The 24,606-nt window shown below is 42.9% G+C and overlaps 1 protein-coding gene across 2 annotated transcripts in view; it reads left to right on the top strand.

The window, feature by feature from the left end:
• The window catches only part of WIPF3 (WAS/WASL interacting protein family member 3), an 82,109-nt gene that overhangs the window by 14,935 nt on the left and 42,568 nt on the right, over nt 1-24,606 (top strand). For both annotated transcript variants that reach the window (XM_052638528.1, XM_052638529.1), the window contains exon 2: nt 9,938-10,087. In XM_052638528.1, the coding sequence (XP_052494488.1) occupies nt 9,995-10,087 (93 nt within the window). In that variant the 5' untranslated portion in view covers nt 9,938-9,994. The remainder of the gene's footprint in view (nt 1-9,937; nt 10,088-24,606) is intronic.

Genomic DNA, 24,606 nt, shown 5'->3' with positions numbered 1-24,606 from the left:
ATTGTTTTATGCCTTGTCACTGTTTTCAACTGTTCACAGCAGTGTATTTTCTTACGTTTTTCATCTCCCATCTATCCTTCGTCCTGTTCCTTTCCCCACTTTTCCTTTCTGCTTTTGTGTGTGTGTAGATCTTGTGCTGGTTCTCTTTACTGGTTCCTTGTTTTAGTATTCATCCTAGAATAAATTGTATGCTTTTTGTATTTGTGTTAGTCACTCAGTCATGTCCGACTCTTCGAGACCCCGTGGACTATAGCCTGCCAGGCCCCTCTGTCCATGGAACTCTCCAGGCAAGAGTACTAGAGTGGGTTGCTATTCCCTTCACCAGGGGATCTTCCCAGCCCAGGGATTGAACCCGGGTCTCCTGTATTGCAGCAGATTCTTTACCATCTGAGTCACCGGGGAAGTCTAGACCAACTGTTTGCAGGATAATGATGCGAGGAGAAGACCGGGGCAGGTTCTAGACCAGGGAGAATTCTCTTTGGGTCAGTGAAGCGCCCCTATGACAGAGAGTAAGGGCAGGGAGAGAGGAGGAGAGAGAGAGAGACTTTAGGCTGCTCATGGCTTACTCTCTCCCTTGCCCTCACTCATGTCCCGCAGTGCGCCTGCCGGAATGGCTTCCTCGGTGTCTAGGGTCCAAGGTCACCCCTGTGCTGTGCTACACACCCTTTTGCATTGTTCTAAACAGGTGTCGGTGGGACTTCCTCACCAACTTCCTCACAGGAACCAGTGCTTCTTATTTTGGAGAATGCCACTGTGAGGCCCACAGCCACAGGCCTGCCCTCTACATTGTAGGCTATACCACCTTACCTGTACCCTGAATTTGGTTGTCCTGGGCATCAGGCAGTTCTGTCTCATTTACTGAAATTCAGGGTGACAGAAGTCTAGTTTTTCCTCCCACAATCGAGATTATATTTCTGAGATTCCCCTTCCTTCCTATTTTGAAACAGTTTCCCAGAAAAGGCAAGAACAGAGATATTTTCACTCTACCATTTGAAAACCAGAAGACCTCCTTGAACTCAACGTTGTTTTGAAAAGTGTTTTCTGATTTAAAAGACTAAAGTCTCATCTCTGCTGCCCTGTAAGCCAAGTGTCTCCTTTGCCAAGAAGCCACCATATCATTAATTTAAAAATTACATTTGAAAGAACGTTGCTTTTTAGAGAGGAATATAGAGTATTTTTTATTTGTTTAATGCTTATCTCAAAGTACTTATTTGGTCCTTGCTGCTGCTGCTGCTGCTAAGTTGCTTCAGTCGTGTCCGACTCTGCGACCCCATAGACGGCAGCCCACCAGGCTCCCCCATCCCTGGGATTCTCCAGGCAAGAACAGTGGAGTGGGTTGCCATTTCCTTCTCCAATGCATGAAAGTGAAAAGTGAAAGTGAAGTCGCTCAGTTGTGTCCGACTCTTGGCGACGCCATGGACTGCAGCCCACCAGGCTCCTCCGTCCATGGGATTTTCCAGGCAAGAGTACTGGAGTGGGGTGCCATTGCCTTCTCCGTATTCGGTCCTTACACTTATGCAAATCAGAGAAGAAGGAACATGCTTTACATTTTTATAGATGGAGAAATAGATCACCATTAAAACCAGAACTAGAGACCTATTCTCCCAAATGTCAAACTATTCTTCTCTGATGACAGCATTTCTAACATGCCAGGTGAAGCTTTTCCAGTGAGCACTGTAAGCTTTGAGAATCCCACATCCAGAAGATATTTTATTCCCGTACCATAATAGGGCCTAAGCTTCCCTTGCGGCTCAGCTGGTAAAGAATCCACCCACAATGCAGGAGACCTGGGTTCGATTCCTGGGTTGGGAAGATCTCCTGGAGAAGGGAAAGGCTACCCACTCCAGTAACAGTTGGACAGAAATTTCTCCTGCCCTTTTCTTCCCTTCCTATTTTAGTTGGTAATATTTTTCTTAAAGTGTTAAGATATATTTCATCTGTAGACACAATAAATGTGCTGCTGCCAAGCCATGTCTCCATCTTTTGCTTGAGTAGTTGGCATGACCCCAGATATGTATGTTTTCTATTTCCTTCTCATAGCAACACCAAAGCAATGGTATTCAGCATTACCTTTGGCCTTGGCAATACCAAGATACCTAAGACATAGTTCCTATCTTTGAACCTTCAAGGAGCCCATGGTCCAGTGAAGGGAGACACATTGACATGTGAAAGGAAATTGCCAGAGTCCCTAGTGCTATAATAAAATTGTGAACAAAGTACTATTGGAGCAGTTAGCTCTGGCAAAGGGAGAAGAAAGTCTGTGCAGAGAAGTTAGCACCTGAGTGTGTTTTAAAGGATTCGTGGGAATTTTCCAGGTGGCGAAGGCCATCACATCCAGCCTGCATAGCATGGACAAACACAGAGATATAAAGAAAAGATATGTAACAAAGTGTCACAAATGCAGTGGGAGTAAAGGGTAGGATTTGTAGAACTGACTGGAGGATGAGATGGAGAACTTGACTCCTTAGCGAAGAGCCTTTCTTTAGGAAAGGAGTCTGTGTGAATCAGGGAGTGATGCCGTGTAGTCTGAGAGGTGAGACTTCCAGTCAGTGTATCAGGCTTGGGTGTCAGTGAAGTGTGCTCGCTGCTGTGGGATAGAATGTGCCTGCAGACAGAGCTGATGATGCCTGCTGGCTGCAGGTTGTTTGAGGTTCTAGCAGTACTTCAAGCTGGACAGGGAAGTAGAGGCACCAGAACTTGGACCAGGCATCCTGATCTGGCCCAAGCTGCAGCAGTTATTCCTACTGTGAAAATACTTTAACTCATCTGAAGTCTCAGAAGTAAAACTGGATCAGAAAGGATGTGTCTTGTAGACTTGTTCCCTATGCCCGCTCTAGTCGGTACATTATTTCCTCAGTGATTCTCAGAACAGCATTTTAAGAGTATTCACAGTCCCAGGGGAAAAGTGACTGCCTCAGCCTTAGAAAGTAAAAAACATCCTCCTTATAAAATCTCTTGTTATTTGTTGTTGTTCAGTAGCGAAGTCACGTCTGACTTTTTGCCACCCAATGGACTGCAGCAAGTTGGGTTCTTCTGTCCTTCACTATCTTGGAATTTGCTCAAATTCTTGTCCATTGAGTTGGTGATGCTATCTAGACATCTCATCCTCTGCCGCCCCCTTCTCCTTTTGCCTTCAGTCTTTCCCAGCATCAAGGTCTTTTCCAGTGATGATATAATAAATTAGAGAGGTGGTAATTTATTTTATAAAATGACTTGTTATTTTATAACATTGATTATGGATTTCCACTGAATAATAAACTCCTTTTGTATCCTTAAAGCATAGCTCGATTTTTCCAAAATTAGAGATGCCATTTTTCAGAAGCATAGCTGTTATATAAAATGAAGCTTGCTTATAAATGTGTGATTAGTATCATGTTTTTTAAATTAGCCTCATTCTTCGTTTAGCTAATTCAAGGCAGAAAAAAAAAAAGAAAACATGAAATCAATATTTTCTCCTTTCACTCTTGGGAACCACACAGACAATTATTTTTGTGGCATTTAGTGATAATTTAAATGCCTGAGTCAATGATAAATATTACCAATATCTTTATTTATATCCTTTAACCTAATACTGTTCAGTTATTATAATGAATTCAGTGATTTGGGAACAAATTTGTGATTCAGTAAGAGTCTTATAAAAGGGAACCACTTTCTGAGCTCATTGTAAGTATGACTTAGTCGCTTTCATATTAGGTTGTGGTTAAAGTTTATCTTGGTTTTACAACACTCATGGACAATATGAATTCACCCTTTAAGCACTGCACGTGTGTGCCTGCTAAGTCACCTCAGTTGTGTCTGACTCTGTGACCCTATGGTCTATAGCCCACCAGGCTCCTCTGTCCATGGGATTCTCCAGGCAATACTGGAGTGGGTTGTCATCCCCTCCTCCAGCGGATCTTCCCAACCCAGGGATCAAACCAGAGTCTCTTACGTCTCCTGCATTGGCAGGCAGGTTCTCCTACCACTAGTGCCGCCTGGGAAGCATTTCAGCAGATAATTAATTGTCATATCCAGTCAGACCTGAACAGATTCAGCTTCAGGAGCTGTTGCTGGCCCGTGCGTATCTCAGGTGTGGGAAGCCCTTCATATCACCTGTGTGAAAGGTGAATGGCGCTCAGCTCCGTTTCTCTTTCCTTTGTGTGTCAATTCCAGTCCTAAGTACAGTGCCGTTTTCATGGATCCAGCCTGCTGAAATGAACTGGGTCTACAGAAGAAAGAGCCTTCTCAGTACAGGACACAACTTCCATCTATGTGGGGCAGGGTGTTTCATCATCCTGGTTGTTAAAGAACAGGGCTATTCAGACTTCAGTGAGCACAAAATCTCTTGTTGGCAAGAGACTTGAAAATTCCAATTCAGTAGGTCTGAGGTAGAGACCATGCATTCTTACAACATTCTAGAGCTACTCAAGTTGTGGTTCCCAGACCAGCAGTTTAGGCCCCACCTGGGAATTTGTTAGAAATGCAGAATTTCAGTAGGCCCTACCCTAGACCTACTGAATCAGAATCTGCATTTTAACAGGACTCCTTGGGCAATTTATCCTCCATTTCAGTTGGGAAAACACTGCTCCAGACCACTGTTCCCCAAAGGACCAAGGTTTAGGTATCACTAAGGAAGTCTGAAATGAGTTTAGATGGTACATAGGTGAACATTTTATTTGAATAATCATTAAGTTGATTTTTATTATCACCATCTATTGATGGCAAGTGATATTGACTTCCATTTATAGTAATAATTTAACTGAAAGTTAGTTGAGGTGGTGTGTGGATGTGGTTAAAAACTATAAAAGTCATAGGTTTACAAGTGATTTAAGTTAACATGATGCTTAAGAGCGTGGACTCTGGAGCCTGACTCCTCAGATTTGAATGCCAGCTCTTGCAGTAATTCACTCTGTTACTCTAAGCAAGTTTCTTAACCTCTCAGGGCCTCAGTTTCCTCATCTGAAATATAGCAGTAATAGTAGTATCGATCTGATTAGGATACTACAGGGCTTAAACGGGTTTATATATGAAAAGTGCTAAGGATAGGGCCTTGCACATAGCAAGGGCTGTGTCAGGACTAACTTATCTTACTATAATCAAGAACAGCAGTGTTCAAGAATTTATTTTATCCTGTGCTCTTTATTTCCCCCTGCCCTATCCCCTGCTTCCTTTCCTACTCAGATCAACATGCCCCACTACCCCGAAAAGGCTAAATATTCTAGGAATTTTGTACTGTTGAGGGTGAGAGCACCAACTTCCACTTGCCCAATAGGTGGGCAGTCTTCACTGGGCAAGGTGGAGGGTGGGGCATGAGAGCTTCCAGGTGGGAAGGCCCAGGAGAGGACTCCGCCCAGAGAATTTGCTCTGAAACAGTGAGAAAGTGACAACAGAAGGTGACCACTTGTAAATCATTTTCACCATTACCTGGAGAGATTTTTTTTAAGTTCTTTATTATTTCACTTATAGCTTTGGCAGTTTTACCGCATATTTCTAGAGAACCTCTTTGTGTGTGCCTTATATGCTCACGCACTCTTGGATTGTGATTTCCTGGCCGCGAAGCACCTTTGATAAATAAATGACTGATTGATAGAGTGTCAGGACCCTGCTGAAATCTTGAGGTGAGAAATGAATGGCCTCACAGGGTTCTCCCACCTGCATTAGTTCAGAGGTGAGAAATCTCTCTTCTTTTTTCCCGACTTCATAACCAAAGAAACAAGGGGTTCAGTTGGACAGTGTTAAAACAGAAGAAGTTATGAGTACCCAGAGAAGCTTATTTTCAGATTCCTATTCAAATATATCTTTAGAACCACCAAAAGACACTTTTGTCAAGTAGTAGCAGTAATCCTTGCTTATATGTTAAAAAATAGGCACATTTTCTATTCGTGAACGGCTGTGATATGACAGACTATTCTTGGGGAGAAAAGTGATTATGACAAGAGCAACTAGTGTGTAAAATTGTCAACCATGAATTATTTCTCTCTGAAATAATATTTATAATATAATTATATATATTTATATAATATAATATATTTAAATTTAAATATATATTATATATCATATATAGTATACAATATATAATAAATAAATATCTTTAAATATATAAAATATATTTATAAATATAATTAATAATATTTACTTATATGTAATAACATACATATTTAACTTTTTAATATAAAAACATAGGCAAGCTCAGTCCATCTCTCTCTCTGAATGAGAACAGACAGATTGATCAAGTAGGGAATGAAGGGGGGAGGAGGGGGAAGGGTACACGAGAAAGTTCATCACCTGTACTAAGTAGGCATCAATTCTTCTGCCCCAGCCCCACCCCTCACCGGCTCCCTGTAAAGCAGTTGGCTTCTGGCATCTTGTGGGTCCTTGGATGACCTGCAGACATGTTCTGTTGACCCACTGGTTTTCAAAAATGCTTTCATTTGGTTTTGCTTCAAAATTGGGTTTCACGCGAAAATCTGGATATGGGGACTTTGGGGGGGGGAAATGGGAAGATCTGGTCAATACTGGACTTGCATAACCATTGCATATCAATTAGGCAGAGCTGAGGGAGCTCTCCTGCTTCAGGCCCAGGTCTTCTCTCCTGTTGGCCCGGCTTCCCCACACCTTACCTTCCACTGTTTCCTCACCTCTGAGTCCACGGTCACAGTGGTCAGCTCTCTGGCTGCAAGCGGTGCTAGGAACAGAAATTCATGGCTTCTGGCTGAGGGAGGCAGGACTCACAATAGGAGAAATTCCTCAGGCTTAGGAAAAGTGTTCAAAAGATGGTGGACGGCCACATGCCAGATGTCCCACCTCAACCCAAGGAAGGATTCACTTGCAGAACAGTGTCTTGCAGCCCCTCTGTGGTTCCAGCCTTTTCTTATTCTCTTCCAAACATGTAAAGTCTCCCAGCTGCTTGCATTCCTCTGCTTCTGTTATCTCTGCTGATGTGCTACTTCTTCAACGGAAACCGATTCTTACAGCGACCTTCCTACCTGTTGAAAAATGCAGTAGTTTCTACTATGTGTTTATTAATTGTCCCCCTTCCTTTGTGTTTGAATTGATGATAACATTCCTTCGCACTCCACCCCTCTCTTGGGGCATTTATTCTCCTCCACCTTTTATTATAGTTATTTGTGGCAGTGAAGGAGGCGGTGTGATAAGATAAATGCAGCTTCAGTTAAGTGTCTGCTTATTATGTGTTTTGTGTTAATCGTGATAATAAACTAAGAATTAAGCATGGTGACTATTTTACAAATAAAGTGGGACAGCTGAAGTATGGGGTTGGCCAAAAAGTCCATTCGAGTTTTTCATACCATCCTGTGGGAAAAACCAAATGAACTTTTTGGCCAAGTCAGTAACTTGACTGAAGCCATACAACTGGGAAAAAGCAGTGGCAGAAGTAGAACCCAGGTCTGACTGTAAGGTCAGCACTGTGCCCCACAGTCAGAGTCTCATGTATTAACAGCGCTAGCTTCATTTGCCACCGTCTCCTCTAACGGTGTTTGACTGTCTTACCTACATCTTGATGCTGCTTTTCAGGATTACTTCATGAGTTGGGAGAGACTATGAAAGCCTTTGAGAATCTGGCTTTTTTTATCCCAATCATTTTTAATGCACTACAGAACAAAATGACATTTTTTAATGTATTGGGAGAGCACAAAGCATCAAAGAGCTCATGGGTACAGCCTGTGACTTCCTGGAGCTCTGCATTCTTAACTGTCAGATTTTAACAAATTATTCTCTAGATAACTGCTTAATTATTATATCTGTCAAGAAAAAGCCTTCAGCACCATCAAGTGCTAAATGTAAAAATATGCTTTCATGTTAGAGCTTGAAAAATCATTCCTTTGATTTCAGCGCGACAGAAGCCCAGTGACACCTGGTCACTCTCAGATTTGTAAGGATAAACCTAGATGGAAAGCAAAGGATGCAAAGTTTAGCAGGGGAGCACATGGAAGAGTTTTACTTTCCTGTAGAAGGTCCTTTTCACCCGAGGGTCTCAGAAATACTTCAAGATCTTTGCAAGATGGAAGCAGAGAAGTAATATGATCTGAAGTATACCAAGTTAGTAAAACAAATGCAGTTTTGAATCAGAAAGGACAAGGATCTTATGAAGCTCTGACACTGTTTCTGAAACTTAGAAACTATGTACCTCTCTGAGACAAAATTTGGTTCTTTATGGAAATGTCGTTGACATTTGACATTTGACATGTCATTGACAACCACAGAATCGTTGAAAAGGATTAAATAAAACAGCATACCTAAGTACCTAACGCAGTCCTGAGTACGTATAGGGGATTCAAAAAGTTACACCAAAAAGGGGTCAGTCCTCATTATTCATGGATTCCGCCATTTGCTAATTATCTGTTCTGTAAGCTTATCCTTCCTGCTTCATCATACCCAGGTTCCCAGCTGAAGTTGAACAAGGCAGCACTCTGCCTTCTGGTTACAATTTTCACCCTGTAAACAAGTGACCTGTTCACATTCTACTTATCACCATGTTTTTCAAAATGTTGTGCTTATTGTTGGTGATTTCGTTTCAGAGACAAATGGGCGTGAGTTTGATCCCTGGGTTGGGTAGATCCCCTGGAGGAGGAAACGGCAACCCACTCCAGTATTCTTGCCTGGGAAATTCCATGGGCAAAGGAGCCTGGCAGGCTACAGGCCATGGCTGTAAAGAGTCAGGCATGACTGAGCAACTGAACACACACACACACACACACACACACACACACACATATACACACAGGCAAGAATTACAGTCTGTATGAAATAAGGTATCTTTAATGAGAAACACAGATATATAAAACAAAGTTATATGTTTATCAGCTGACAAAAATCTTGTGACCAGAGGCTCTCATAAGCCTAATTCTGTATCTTTCCTAGGAGCGGTGGTTCAGGTATTTGCTAACTCAGTCTTCATGGCACCTATACCATGAGTAATGAAAATCAGCTCTAAACTTGTGGTTATGGGAGGGCGGTAAGGAAGGAGGGGTAAATAGGAAGGTTGGGATTGACATATATGCACTACTATTAATATATGTAAAATAGATAACTAGTAAGGATCATGTTGCAAACAGTAAAGGCTGTTGAATACTATAAATGAATTGGGATTTTACATTGAAGAAAAGGCCTTGTTCCAGTCTTCCAGTGACTAGAAGGACAGAAAAACAAAATTACCCTTGCTTACGTCTGAGGTTTATTTCTGTTTCTAGATTTTAAAACATTCACAGACATATGCATGCAAACACATTCTACAGAGCAATGCCATATTTATCTGGAGATCAGACATCCTACAATATTAACTGTTTGAAACATAACCATATTTGCAGAATCATACCCCCAAAGCCCTCCATGCAGCAAATACCGGATATAAAGCCTTTGGGGAGAAGTGTCAGGCTCCCACCCAGATGATTGTATAGAACCAACAACAGAAGAACAGCAAGAAAATAACAGTGACAACAGAGAAGGAAGCAGGAGAATAGCTAATGCCCATGTAAGCCTGGCTGGAGGCTGGCAACCTGAGTAACCATTGAGCCTGCAACATTCAGAAAAGGTTGAATTTCATTCCATTTACCCTGCTTAGGAAAATGGGAGTATGTGCAGAATGTTTTTAAATTGCATGCAAAATGATAGATGTTTAATGCTTAAAGAGGTAGAATCTGTTACTTGAAATTGTTGTTATGGAATGAAGTGTTGCTATTTATGTATTAACAGGTTCTATTATATTGAGACATAAATAGCTACATTTTTATCAGTTTTGTTACCTAATTCTCTCTAAAATCTGGCTATTTCTTTCAGTCTCCAGCAGTAGACACAATGCCTGCCTCACAGTGGGCATTCTGTATTTTCAAGAATGAATGAATGGCAAGTGAATCAAACTACCATAAAACCCGTATGTCTGTGTGACGTGTGCATGAATAAAGGCATTCAAGTTTACAACTCTCCCTTTTCTCCTTTCCAGAGCAGAGACCATTCTCTTGGGACCATTCATAAGAACGAGACACCCACGCCGTGACACATGCCGGTGCCGCCGCCACCACCTCCGCCTCCTCTGCCTCCACCTCCCCCTCCACTGGGGGCTCCTCCCCCTCCCCCACCATCAGCACCGCCGGTAAGACCTGTTTGGGTTTTTTTCTGTCTGTTTTACTGGAATATGCTTGAACAGATTTTAAATATTCAAAATCAGCCATCGCCCAGCTCCTCTAGGGCAGGTAGCATCTTAGGTAGCTAGCTCTATGGTGCCAGGGTCTAACTCCAAACCAGTCTGGCCACGTATTTCCCTCCCAGTTCTTTGGCAGCCCCCACCTTCTACCCTAGCGTCCTCTATAGATGTCTACATGATTTTTAATTCATGCTGCTCAATATAGGCTTCCCGAGTCTCCCTAATCAACTCTTCCATCTCACGGGAAACCTCAGTTGAGAGGCTGCAATGAGTCAAGGAGGCATGCTCACATCAAGTCCCAAGTTGTGATCTGGATGTTGATAACAGTAGCTTGGGCTTCAGCCGCCCGGTTCTGGGACAAAGAGGAGTGGCATATGAAATGCCACAACAAAATGTGCTAAAGGCAACCCCATGGACTTTGCCCACCAGGCTCCTCTGTCCATGGGATTCTCCAGGCAAGGATACTGGATTGGGTTGCCATGCCCTTCTCCAGAGGATCTTCCTGAACCAGGAATCGAACCCTTGTCTCTTATGTCTCCTGCGTTGGTAGGCAGGTTCTTTACCCCACTAGTGCCACCAACATCTCTCAATGAAATCTCCCCACCTGCACAAGACTGAATTCAGTCTGTTTCAGTGTGTGTTGCTGATACTCTCTCTTGGTTTAACAGTTTGCTTTGAGTTTAGGAGAGGCACTGCTGCTAAGTCGCTTCAGTTGTGCCCGATTCTGTGCAACCCCATAGACGGCAGCCCACCAGGCTCCGCCGTCCCTGGGATTCTCCAGGCAAGAACACTGGAGTGGGTTACCATTTCCTCCTCCAATGCATGAAAGTGAAAAGTGAAAGTGAAGTTGCTCAGTCATGTCCGACTCTTCACAACCCCATGCACTACCTCCTACCAGGCTCCTCCGTCCATGGGATTTTCCAGGCAAGAGTACTGGAGTGGGTTGCCATTGCCTTCTCCAAGGAGAGGCACAGAAAGTGGTTATTTTGTTTTAGGACAGGCTGTCTCACCCTTAGCACCATGGACACTTGGGGCCAGTTCATTTTGTTGCGGGGGCTGGCCTGTGCATTGCAGGTTGTTTAGCAGCATCCCTGGCCTCTACCTACTAGTCACACCCCCAGTTATGACCACCGAAAATGTCCCTAAATGTTGCCAAATGTTCCCTTGAGGGCAAAATCTTCTCACTTTCCTTGCTTTTAGCAGAATGTTTGTGCTTAATGCTCATAGCAAGCCCTTCCTCAGAAGAAACCGCAGGGCTTTTCTCACGCCCTCATCCTCCAACTCAGAGCCACGTCTGGTGCAAGAACCGCTGCTCCTGTTTTCAGTGGAAGATGAAAGATATGGATGCCATGGCGATAAGGCGTGCAGAGGCAGGGCTGCCCAGGGGCGTTGTGAGCCAAGTCACAAAAGCCAGGAGTAGCGCCTCACCTGCCACTCTCTTCCCCGCACCCAGGGTGCATTGCTCCCCTCAGATCCGCAGGTGGCGTGACCATGGGACTATAGGTTGTGAAGGGAGGGCCTGAGACCCTGCTGCACATACCAGCCATGGTGAGAACAAGGGTGTGCCTGAGGTCACAGGTCAGCCCATGACGTTAGCATGGCACACTGACCATATCTGAAGTGCGGGGCACAGACCTGCCTGAAACTTGTGCCTTGCAAGCCCTTGAAGACAGCAGAAAGAAAGCACATACATACTGTGAGTTGTATCTGAAAGCCCTCTGACCAATATAGAGAAAGAATAAGAATGAGTACTGAAGTTCCCCTGCTGAATTTGACAGAAGAAAAGCATGGAATGGATAGTTTATTACTGAAAGAAACATACATAAAACTATAATATGGGTCTTACACAGACCTGCTGGACCTGAAGAAGCACAATTTAAAGTAACTTCAAATACCACAATGTACCCATAGACTTAGCTAGAATAAATAAATTTACCAAAACCTATATTGTTGGGGGTTTGGGAAAATAAGCCCTTTTGAACATGGCTGAAAAGTGAAAGTGTTAGTCACTCAGTTGCGTCTGACTCTTTGCAGCCCTATGGACTGTAGCCCTCCAGGCTTCGCTGTCTGTGGGATTTCCCAGGCAAGAATACTGGACTGAGTTGCCATTTCCTTCTCCAGGGGATCTTCCTGACCCAGGGATCGAACCCATGTCTCCTGTGTCTCCTGCACTGCGGGCAGATTCTGTGCTGGTGACATACAAATACTTAGGACTCAAATGTTAAGTGAGTCTTTCTGGAGTGTTCTGACAAAAAACAACAAACCTGAGTGTACCCCTTTTCCCCTGGCAGTCAAGTAGTTTTATTTTTGAGACTAACTCAAGAATTTAATCCTAAAGGAACCAAAAAAGAGTTTATACAAAGGATGTGCACAGCAAAACGATTTATTCTAGTGGAAAATTAAATTGTAAATGGTTTGTGAGAATTAAATGAACTACATTGTCAAGCTGTTAATTAAAAATTACATTATGCCATATTATTAATTAAAAATTACATTTGTAACTTTGCTGATTATAGAAAGTAGATATGGAATGATGAGTTAAAAGCAATGCATATGTTGTGTACCATGAAATCAGCTATATATGTAGTGATAGAAAAGATCAGAAGAGAATTTTGAATGCTAATAGTAAAATTTTAAACTTCATTAGGGAATTCTTTTTCTTTTAAGATGCTTAAGTTCTTATAAACAAGAATAATTCTACATTTGGATAATTTTTTGCATTGCCTCTCTCATTTTTAAGTTGTTTTTGTTATGCCTCTCATGGAGGAACTAATCAATTTAGGAGGAAAGTAGCCAAGTAAACTGAAATATTTTTAAAACACATCTTTTTACAATCTGGGAAAAATATTTACAATGGGAAAAATATTTACAATGGGAAAAATATTAGGCAAAGAATTAACAGTGTTAGCATATAAAGAGCTCTTATGGATCAATATGGAAAGATGAGTAGAAAAATGAGCCCAGGATATGACTGGGTAGGATAAATACAAATGTTTCAACCTTACTACAATTGAATAAACACAAGTCAAAATAATAAGAAGCCATTTCATATATCAGTTTGGTGATGGCACTTTTTAAATGTTGCCTGAGTGTTAGGAATCAGGCACTTCTCTTTTTAGTGTTTTATTTATTTACTGCCCCCTTCCCACTTATTCACCCCCATCACACACAAGGCCAGATGACTTGATTTAAGAAGCCTGTGACATGATGGATAGACTTTAGGTTCTTTTGGTTATAATGCTTGTTTACCAGGTAAGACACAAAGGCACTTATATGTCAGGCACTTATTACTCTTAATAGGAGCAAAAATTGGTATAATTCCCTAAAACACAATTTGTTAATATAGATCAAATCCCTTTAAAAAGTGGTTGGACTCGATGACCTAGTTTTCACTTCAACTAATTTCCTTTAAGTAACTCATCATAGTATACAGAAGTATTTATCTATAGCATATTAATGAAAGTATTACTTATGATAGCAGCCCCCAAAAAAGAAACAATCTAAATATTTAAAACCAGAAGTTTCAATAAAAAATTATTATATAATCCACAAAATAGTATTCTAGGTAGCCATTGAAAATCATATCAAATTTATTTCGTGACTTCCCATATAATGATTGACTCAGGTAAGGATCATGCATAAAACCTAAAACCACATAGTGGCAGGTTTGGGGAAATGGAATAAATGGAGAATCTCAAGTATAACTCACAGATTACTTCTAATTACAAAGGGGAAAATGTACCTTTGGTATGGCTCAAACTTAGTATCACCTGTCATTATTACAAGACTTTTGCTGTGATGCATAAAGTCAGAGCATCACCCTGCAGTAACCTGCCAAAAATGAGTGTTCTTTGAGTAGGCAATTAGACACATCCAGAATGTGGGACCTTCTACAATAGAGGCTTCCACCTAGAGCAGAGCCCGTGGTAAAGTTTTAGTACAGCCCTCAAGCTAAGAATGGTGTTTACATTTTCAAGTGGTTGGAAAATAATCAAAAGAAAAATAATGTTTCGTGACACACGAAAAATAGATGAAATTCAAATTTCAGTCAATAAATGAAGTTTTATTGGACCACAGCCATGCTTTTTCAGTTACATCTTGTGGCTGTTTCTATGCTACAGTGGCAGAGCACCAATTAAACAATTTGTTATTCCTCTTAAAAAGACTTCCCTTTTCCCTAGTTGGCCTGTGTTTTAAAAATTATATTCAATTATTATTATTATATTTTGAATTCCATCAATAAAAATTTTGGGGAAATGAATGGAGTTTTTTGTTTTAATACTTACAGAATAGGCTTCCCAGGTGGCATAGTGGTAAAGAATCTGCCTGCCAAGCAGGAGAGGCAGGAGACACAGGTTCGATCCCTGGTTTGGGAAGATCCCCTAGAGAAGGGAATGGCAACCCACTCCTCTATTTTTGCCTGGAGAATTCCATGGTCTGAGAAGCCTGGGAGGCTGCAGTCAATGGGGCTGCAGAGTCAGATACAAGTTAACGACTAAGCAGGGTTAGGAAATGGAGTTAAACTCTGCAGGCAGTATTCAGGACTTTAAAACATCTATGCTCATGGACCAGCATGGCAGATTTTATTATATGTCATCTTTGCAAGGAGGGGCATTTTGTGTGATATGTATGATCAGGCTTCACCTTAGCTCTGGAAGACCCAGGGATTGCTGCTGCTGCTGCTAAGTCACTTCAGTAGTGTCCAACTCTGTGCGACCCCATAGACGGCAGCCCACCAGGCTCCCCCATCCCTGGGATTCTCTAGGCAAGAATACTGGAGTGAGTTGCCATTTCCTTCTCCAATGCATGAAAGTGAAAAGTCAAAGTGAAGTCTCTCAGTCATGTCCGACTCTTAGCGACCCATGGACTGCAGCCGACAAGGTTCCTCCATCCATGGGATTTTCCAGGCAAGAGTACTGGAGTGGGGTGCCATTGCCTTCTCCATCAGGGATTAGACCAAAGCTAAACATTTAATTTTTTCTCTCCCAACCTCTCATCTTTCCCTTTCACCTCTTCCCCTGGATGTGCATCTAATGGAAATGAGAAAAGGGCCGATGGGGCTTTCTGAAGTTCTGGAGCAGGCTCTAACTAAAAACTAGCCCTCATCATCTGTTTTCCCATCGTTTCTTGCCCTGACTTCCCTGTCTTTCGAGCTCCATTCCTTTGTCTCATCCCATTGAAATCCAGTTGTTGTTGTTTAGTTGCTAAGTCATGTCCGACTCTTTGCAAACCCATGGACTGCAGCGTGCCAGGCTTCCCTGTCCTTCACTATCTTCTGGAGTTTGCTCAAACTCATGCGTATTGAGTCATGATGCCATCCAACCATCTCATCCTCTGTTGTCCCCTTCTCCTCCTGCCCTCATTCTTTCCCAGCATCAGAACCTTTTCCAATGAGTCGACTCTTCACATCAGGTGGCCTAAGTATTGAAGCTTCAGCTTCAGCATCAGTCCTTCCAATGAATATTCAGGGTTGATTTCCTTTACAATTGACTGGTTTGATCTGCTTGCAGTCCAAAGGACTCTCAGAAGTTTTCTCCAGCACCACAATTCGAAAGCATCCATTCTTTGGTGCTCAGCCTTCTTTATGGTCCAGTTCTCACATCTGTGGGCTTCCCTTGTGGCTCAGCTGGTAAAGAATCCACCTGCAACGTGGGAGATCTGGGTTTGATCCCTGCGTTGGGAAGATCCCCTGGAGAAGGGAAAGGCTACCCACTCTAGTATTCTGGCCTAGAGAATTCCATGGACTGTATAGTCCATGGGGTCGCAAAGAGTTGGACACAACTGAGTGACTTTCACTTCACTTCACTTCACTTTTCACATCAAAGCTATGGAAAAACCATAGCTTTGAGTAGACGGACCTTTGTTGGCAAAGTGATGTCTCTGCTTTTTAACATGCTGTCTAGGTTTATCATACCTTTTCTTCCAAGGAGCGAGCATCTTTTAATTTCATGGATGCAGTCACTGTCCGCAGTGATTTCGAAGCCCACAAAAATAAGATTTGTCACTGTTTCCACTTTTTCCCCATCTATTTGCCATGAAGTGATGGGACCGGATGCTAATTCAGTAACAATATCAAAATTGCCCACCTGGTACCTTGGCCCACTTACAATGGAATTATTGTTGTGTTGGTTACAGGATGTAACTTTTTAAAAGATCTAAAGAAAATGCAATGGATTTGATTTTTAAATTGCAGCAGGATTTTTAGTGAGCTTTTGTATTCAAATCTACTCTGGCCCCTTGGTAGTGTCCAAGAGGTAAGAATGAACTCCTTGAGGGCCTGTGATTTCTCTTTTTTTTTTTTTTGTCTAACATTGTCTACAAGAGAGAAAGGGACTATACCTGTCTCTGACCAGCTGATAAATTATTTGGCATGCGGTTGCCCAGACAAAGCCTGACAGTGGGGTCATGGCCACAGCAGGTGTGTTTATTTTAAAAGAAAATTTGCAAATTTCTGTAGCATTATTTTCAATGTTGCTATTCCAACTTTAAGAGTCCAAGGAAGAAACAGTAATCCTAGGAGAGACCTGTGTCTTCTTATTTAAAATCAAAAGGGACACTGGCTTGATAATCATTTATTTTCTATGAAAACCAAAACTCTAAGTAGAAAGACACCGTGGTGCCAGGTACTCCTCTGCCTGCCTTCCAGGGGTAACATTTAATTAACAGTGCTGGAGGGAAATTATATAAATGAGAAGCATATTGTGGCCCGTCACTGTTCTGTCCCCTCGTTACTCTATGCCAGAGTCCTTATTTGCATTCAGCAGACCCGGTGAGATAATTTTCCTCTGTGTAGTGCAAGGATTGCATGATTCATGGGTGCAGTAGACTTCCCAGTGTCAGAAAATACCAGCTGAGGCTAACACTGGGAGGCTTTCCCACCATCTCTAGGATGCAGGAGCTCATGTGGTATAAAAAACATGTCAGTCTGTGAAAGGAAATGTGGAAAATGGAACGGTATCTGAAACCTCAAGGGAGGCTCTTTTGGAGTTTTGTTTGCTGTGGTTTAAGAAAAAGGCAGAGGTCAGGGGCCCTAGGTGGAAACAGGCTCAGTAGAATTGCATACCCTGTGTTCTGGAAAAGGTAATTTGCATGTTGACTGGTGCATTTAGAATAATGAGAGGCTTAAAAATCTTAAATACGGTCACTCAGATTCTTCTGACACTCTGGCACTTTGATTAGTGTCCCTAATGAGGGATTGAGGATATTGGTTTACCCAGGGTGGACAGTCGCCACGGGGACAAGGAAAAGGCTTGTGCAGGAGGCCAAACTATTAGGAGAGTATTCAGTTGATATTCAGTCCCTGCTTAACAGTTTGCAAAAATACACGTTTGTCTTCAAGTTATTTTAAGGACATGATTCTCCGTTTCTCCTCTGTCTGTTTGCACCCTTAAGCAGTAACACGGCTTCAGTGAAAAACGGAGGCCGTCTGCAGCAGATTTACTTGGTCTGCGAGAGAGGTGTGGCAGGACCCGTCATTCATACTTCTAAAGGGCCATTCAGGACAGTATTTAAATATGTTTCTTTTTCACAACTGTCAGGTGGGAGGAGTGGCAAGAAACAAAGGAGAAGCCTGCAGTGGGGTTCTAGAGGCAACGATTGTCCGTGCAGAACGCCTTGGCAAGAAAAGCCTGCAAGGGCTCGTTAAAGGTCTTTATCAAATTTCACAGGTGCCCAGGAGCCTCAGCCACTCTCACGCAGCATCTGAGCCAGGGTGTATGGCAAGAAGCAGCCATGCGCTGTTAGGCCAGAGGGCAGCCCTTGAAACCCTCTGCCATCTCAGTAGCAGCAATCACTAGCCTACAAACCAGAGCTTCATTTTACACTGGAATCTGCTGGCTCTTTGCCTTTGAAATCTTTTACAAGTACAGTATAACTATTCCTAGAAAAACTGCCGATGAATCACTCCCCCTACCCAGGGGTGTCTTTTCATACGTTCAGTGTTGTATGGAGGAGAGCCACCATGGTTTGGTGTACCTAGGCTCTTGGTGGCCACGTACCCCTTTCCCCAAACTGCTCTTTCTTTTCTTACCATAAAAGGGGAAAAACGACCGATTCCAGGTTATTGCTGGCAATCGGATATCCAGCCCTGACCTGGTCGAGAAAGCTCTAAGCCAGTGGCAACGGGTGTTGGGACCCTCCCAGCAAAAGACCAAGCACTCACTTAACATGGATTATCTAAGTTTGGGGGAGCTTCCTAGCTGGTGCAGTGGTAAAGAATCTGCCTGCCAATGCTGGAGACACAAGAGATGTGGGTTTGATCCCTAGGTAGGGAAGATCCCTTGGAGAAGCAATTGGCAACCCACTCCAATATTCTTGCCTGGAGAATTCCATGGACAGAGGAGCCTGGTGGGCTACAGTCCATGGGTTGCAAAGTGTTTGACACGACTGAGCACACATGCACACACATGTTTACAGCAATCCAATGAGATGGGATGATAGCGCCCTTTCGCAGATGGGAAAACTGAGGCACCGAGAGACCTCCAAGGTGCCCAGTGTCATATAGCCAGTAAGGGGCAGAGGCTGGATTCTTCCCCAGGTCTCTGAATGCCTTGCTGCTCTGGGCCCTGTTGCTTCCAAATGTGTGTACAGGTGGAATAAGCAGCACTGATGACTATAGCATCCAAACTTATGTGGTGTTTACTGTATGCTTTGTGTTATTCTAAGGTGCTTAGCACATAATCGAGTTAATCCTCCCAGTAACACTTTGAGGCAGGTACTATTGTTATTCTCAGAGTTAACTAAGGCACAGAGGGGAAGTGGCTTAGCCTGGATCACACAGCCAGTCACTGGCAGAGCCGTGGTTTGCACACCAGCAAAATGGCACCGGACTCCCTCTTCTGAGCCATGAAACCAGCTGCCTGTGATGCAGACCTTCTCAGGGGTACCACCACCTCTTGAATCTAAGAGCTAGGAAGTCCGTAGTCTCCCATTCTCACACCTAAGACAGAGCTCTTGCGTTTCTCCCTGTATGCTCAAGCCTCCTCCCTAAGATTGCTCTTTTTTTTTTTTTTCTTTATGGTTCCATCATTTCCCCGCACTTGCTTATTGGTTTTTTCTCCTTTTTTAGCAGAAAAAGCATGTTGCAAGCTACCCTCTGAGTAAAACCCATGGTTTAAAAACAGAGAATCAACTTTAAAGAGGCAGGTGCAATGCAAAGGAACTCAGTTTGGTCTTGTCATTAGTTTACAGCTAGGCTCTTTATGGGCTCAGGAAACTGGGGTCTCTGGGAATGCTGCTAGGCACACAGTGGACACACTGAGTTCAGTGACCCAAGACTGTCCTCTAACCTTGACCAAGCTGCCATGCAAATTTACTGAGCTTTTGCTGCACAGGATTACTCAGTGTCTGCTTCTGAAGAGTTTAGAGCCTGAATCCGGAGATGACTAGGCTTTCAGGGCTTCCTTGTTGACTCAGTGGTAAAGAATCTGCCTGCAGTGAAGGAGACATGGGTTCGATCCCTGGGTGGGGAAGATCCCCTGGAGACAGAAATGGCTACTCACTCCAGTATTCTTGCCTGGGAAATCCCATGGAGAGAGGAACCTGGTGGGCTACAGTCCAAGGTGTCTCAGAGTCGGACACAACTTAGCAACTAAACAACAATAACATGTCACAGAAGTGCTGAAAGTACAGTGGATTATTCCCAGACCAAAACTTTGTCCCTTGCCTTGCTTCTTCACTGTGTATTTCCTGCATATAAGGTCCTTGACGTCTCATCTTTAAAGAGCCCTTGTGCCCTCTGCATTAGTCACCATTTTCCTAAGCTTACTTCTCTGAGCATCGGGCACTGGATGGGTCTTGCTAATGCTTTGGGTTCTCTCCTGAACAGATGAAACAAGGGATGAAAGGAGCCAGTGAGCAATTAGTGATTGACTCTGAGACAGGGAGTCTGTGCCAAGGTCAGTTCAAGGCACACAGTAGGCACTCAATATCTAGCATAACTTCCTGAACTAAGGAGTTGAGTGAAGATATTGTAATTCACAAAGCAAACTCACTGTGAACTAACCAACCAATACTTGACATCTTCCACCTGTGTGACCCTTCAAAGCCAGATGCATTCTATGTCATGTCCTGTCAGAACACCATCAACACACTGACATGTTACCAAGAATATTTTGTAAAGCAAACTCAGTTAGATCAAAATTAACACATTCAGGACTAGCACAAGTTAACACCTGGGTTTTATTTCTAAAGTCATAAAATGTCCTTTGGCACAATCCACCCCATTCTAATTTGTTATTGTTTCTAAAAGAATAGACTTTGGACCTTGGCTTTACATAAAGACTTTTTAAAAAACTCACGGAAAGCAACACAGTGTACCCAATCTTGGACATGGTAATAATAGATTCCTATTTGAATAAGGTCTGTTCCCAGTGCAGGAGTGTGAATGTGTTTTCAAGCTGGTGAAAGCAGGATTCCACCTGTACCACAGATAGCATTTAAAACACAAAGGTGAAAAGCATGTCAGTTCCTGTGTCATCATCCGTTCAGCCTTCAGTGAGCCAGACTGTCAGTTTCAATAGGGATCACACGATGATGCAGTGTGGTGTGTTCCTTCAAGCACAAAAACAAAGGCATGTGGGCTGTAGAGTCCTACAGCTTGGAAACTGAATCTGTGCTGTGTCATTTATTAGCTCCGTGGTGTCTAGCAAATTATCAAGCAACTCAGAACCTCAGTTTCCTCATCTGCAAATGGGATAATAACTGCTACTTCCTAGGGATCAGCCCCTAGAGTGGAAGCTCCAGAAAGGGAGGGATTTTTGTCTGTTTTGCTCAGTGTATCGTCAACCCCTGAGCAATGCCTGCATGTAGTTGGCAGTCATCATGTATGTATTGAATGTACAAATCTGGGGTTGTTGTGAGGTTCTAATGATATAACAAGAGAAGCTGTTGTTTACCCAGTGCCTGCTTAGTAAACGACAGCTACTCTTATCACAGGGACCAGGAAACAGCTGGGCAAGTAATCAAATCTGGGACAAAGTTGAGGCCAGAGGCTCCCGTGGTTAGTGCAGCAGGAGGTCAGAGACCAGCGGTCAAGATCAAGGCTGGAAGCCTGAGCTTTTCAAAGTAAGGAGTCATGCCAGCAGTCTGGAAAAAGTGCCCAAACTGGAAGGCCAAGGTTACCGCTTCTAGGTTTCAGGGGTTCCAAGTTCACGGTGCCTGGTACCTACCTACCCTTATAGCATGATCTGAAGAGCTAGCTGAGTGATCTGCCTTCTCTCCTCTCGTGGGCTCACACTGTGTTGAGTGGCCTGAGTCCATAGGGTACCAGCATGAGGCACCTGGACTCACCCACAGATTAGAGCAGTGAGCCCTCGGCTGTGGGATCACAGCTCTGATCACGGCATTCGTGGTGATCAGGTGTGTGTGGAGACCCGAGCGGTGGAAGATGTGTCCTACAGGAGCCACCCCAGTGAAATAAATGGCAGCCTGATTCAAATATTTTAAACATTTAGAGGAGGCTCTGTTTTCTCAGCCGCTGTTTGGTTTGTCATTTTATTAGCAGTTTTCGTAGTAGCAGGCCAAGAGGCTGCCTTAAGGGCAGGGCACATGTTTCCCTGGAAGGCTTAATGGTGATGCTTGTGCAGGGATTCTAGATGCCCTGCCTCTGAGCACCTATCTAAAGCAAACAAAGATGTTCTTTGGGCTTTGGGGCACCTCAGGGATCCTCAGATTCAAATGCTATGGCTTGGCCTTTCTCTTTGTGGCCCAAACTTTCATTTAAAACTCTACTGAAATATTAATATGTCTCACTATGATTATATATTTTTTATTTTCCCTTTTATATCTTCTGATTTTTGCTTTATGTATCTTTGTTTCTTTGTTGTTAAGGTGTCTAATGGTTTATGATGTCTATCTTCTTTGTGAATTGAACCATTTATCGTTAAAAATATTCATCTTTGTTTCACTTTTTAAAAATCAGTGAATTAAAAAAAAAACTCGTTCTAGTTTCTCTTCAGATCATATAAATCTTTCACCTTTATAAAACTCTACTGTTAGACCAGGAGAATTTGAACACTGGTGGGATATTGGTTGACATGAAGAAATTATAATTAATTTTATTTAATAATATTGTTGCATTTTAAAGAGCATTTTTCTTTGATATCATACAGTGTTGGATATATGTTTTTTAAATGTATTTAGAATGTAGGTTTTTTTTTTTTTTAACAAGCAGGGGTTTGGAGGGAAAAACAGGTTAGGATAAAGATAGAGCAAGACTGGCTGTGCGTTGATAACTGTTGAAGCTGGATGATGGTACATGGGGACTCATTCTATGATGCAGATTTTCTATATGCTAATGTTCTATAATAAAAAAAATTTTAATGAACATCAGCAACCTCAAAATATGCAAAGTAGAGATGATTTAACAGAACCAAGGAGGGAATTATGTAGCACGCTTTCACTAATTCCAGTGGATGCTTGAGACCAAATAGTATATGGTTTTTAAAAAATATTTATTCATGTATTTATTTGGCCGCATTGGGTCTTTGTTGCATCATGTGGGATCTTTCAGTGGGGCACATGAACTCTAGCTGTGGCACCCCGCTGCTCCAGGGTGTGTGGGATCCTGGTTCCCTAACCAGTGAACGAACTTGCGTCCCTTGCATTGCAACGCAGATTCCCAACCACCAGCAAGTCCCAGCTGTTTGTTTAATTTTTAAAAAGTAAGATTTATGGAGGCATAGAATCTGCTTAAAATTACCTATGTTGCCTCCTTCCACCATATAATCTGGTTCCTGGTTTTCTAGAGATTCGTGTTAAGGCTTTTAACACCACTACCAGCAGAGGTGTCACCTCTCATCATTGAGTTGATTTATGGAATTTTTTTTCCTTCTGAGATTTAGAATTGCAGCAGGTGACTTAAAAAAATTTTTTTTCAAAATACTTTTATTTTTGTATTTATTTTTAATTGGAGGGTAATTATAATATTGTTTGGTTTCTGCCACACATCATCATGAGTCAGCCATAGCTATGCATACTCCTCCTCCCTCTTAGGCCTCCCTCTGCGTCTTACCCCAACGCTTAACTTTGAATTTGAATGTCAGGGAAGCTGTGAGGCTGGCAGCTACTATCTCCCTTGCTACTTTTTATTGAAATAAGCCTTGAGATCTAACTCAAACACCAGATAACTAACAATGGTTTGTAAAACTATTGCCTGTACTGTCCTCTGCCCAGGTGCAAGGACACCCAGTATTCAGCTGCTGTTTTCTCCTCAGACAAAGCACAGAGGACGTGGTGGGAATTATTGAAGCAAAACTTTTCCAGGTGGCAACTCTTCCCAACACCAAGGTCACCCAGATGTGGAAAAATGTTCACCTTCAGCATTCTCTCCTGGCTAACACAGTGGTTGTCTGCGGAAGGATTGCAGAGGATGGTGAGGGAAAACGACCTTTAAAACCCACTCTGAGGCAAAACCTTTGGCCTTGGAGACAGCTTGGGAAGTATGTTATGGCTTTAAAAACAAAAACAAAAACCAAAAAAACCTTGTGGGTTCCTGAGTAGGTGACCAGCTATTCTCAAGAGATCACATCCTAGGCACTCAGGGACTATTTTAAACCTCATGACTGTGAAATACAGATTCTTTTTTTTACCCTTTTGGCATTGAAGACTGTCAGATTTTCTGGCAGATATTATTGGTTTGACTGGAAGCAGGGGAAAGTACAATAATGCTGGGACTCAGATCTATAACAGGGGGGAAGGCTCAGCACACAGGGCACAGCCCACTCCTGTAGCTCAGGGGCCCCTCCTGCAAACACAACTGAGGGCTGGTAAATGAGTAAAAGTGGTAAATTTTGACCACTAATTCATAACTATCACTAAAAATGCTCACCAAAAGTACATTGTTGTATCCAATAGTAAGTATTAAAAAAAAAAGAAGCTGGTTGTTAAAGGAGAAAGACTGACTGGAAACGTGCTCTGTCTTTGCTCACTTCTTCAAAGGCCATCACGGAGATCTGGACCCACCCCTGGGAGCACAGACCCTCCTTCCCCACCTGGAGAATCGCTGCAGACAGCTACGGTGGAGTTGGGGGAAAGGGGAAAGTCACAGCAATAATAGTGATGATCCCAGGTGGGGGTTAGAACATAGGCTCTAGGGAGAATACCAGGAACCACTGAGATCCCATATGAAAACTCGAAACACACAACAGCACGTGTGTCCTTCCTTTAGCTCTTAGGTGGAATGAATGGACCTGTGGCAGCTGTATTTGGAAATATTGTTCTAGAACGTGTCACTTTAAGGCCAGGAGAACCAAGACCAGCGAGGGTCACCCAAGCACCCAGGTCCCTAACCCTCTGCTTTGATGTCCAGAGTACTAACCCTCGCCCCACCCCCACCTGCTGTAACTTTCTGTGTGTTGTTGTCACCTTCTAGGTGATGGGCCCCTTACCTTCTTAATTTCAGGAATCAGTGCATTTCACCAAACCTCTGGTTCTCTTTCCTGCCAAATGCAGTTGTCCATTATCACGTA

This window comes from Budorcas taxicolor, chromosome 4 (assembly GCF_023091745.1).
Source record: "Budorcas taxicolor isolate Tak-1 chromosome 4, Takin1.1, whole genome shotgun sequence".
Lineage (NCBI taxonomy): Eukaryota > Metazoa > Chordata > Mammalia > Artiodactyla > Bovidae > Budorcas > Budorcas taxicolor.
The sequence above is the reverse complement of the archived record's forward strand: the minus strand, read 5'-3'. Positions and strand labels throughout refer to the sequence as shown.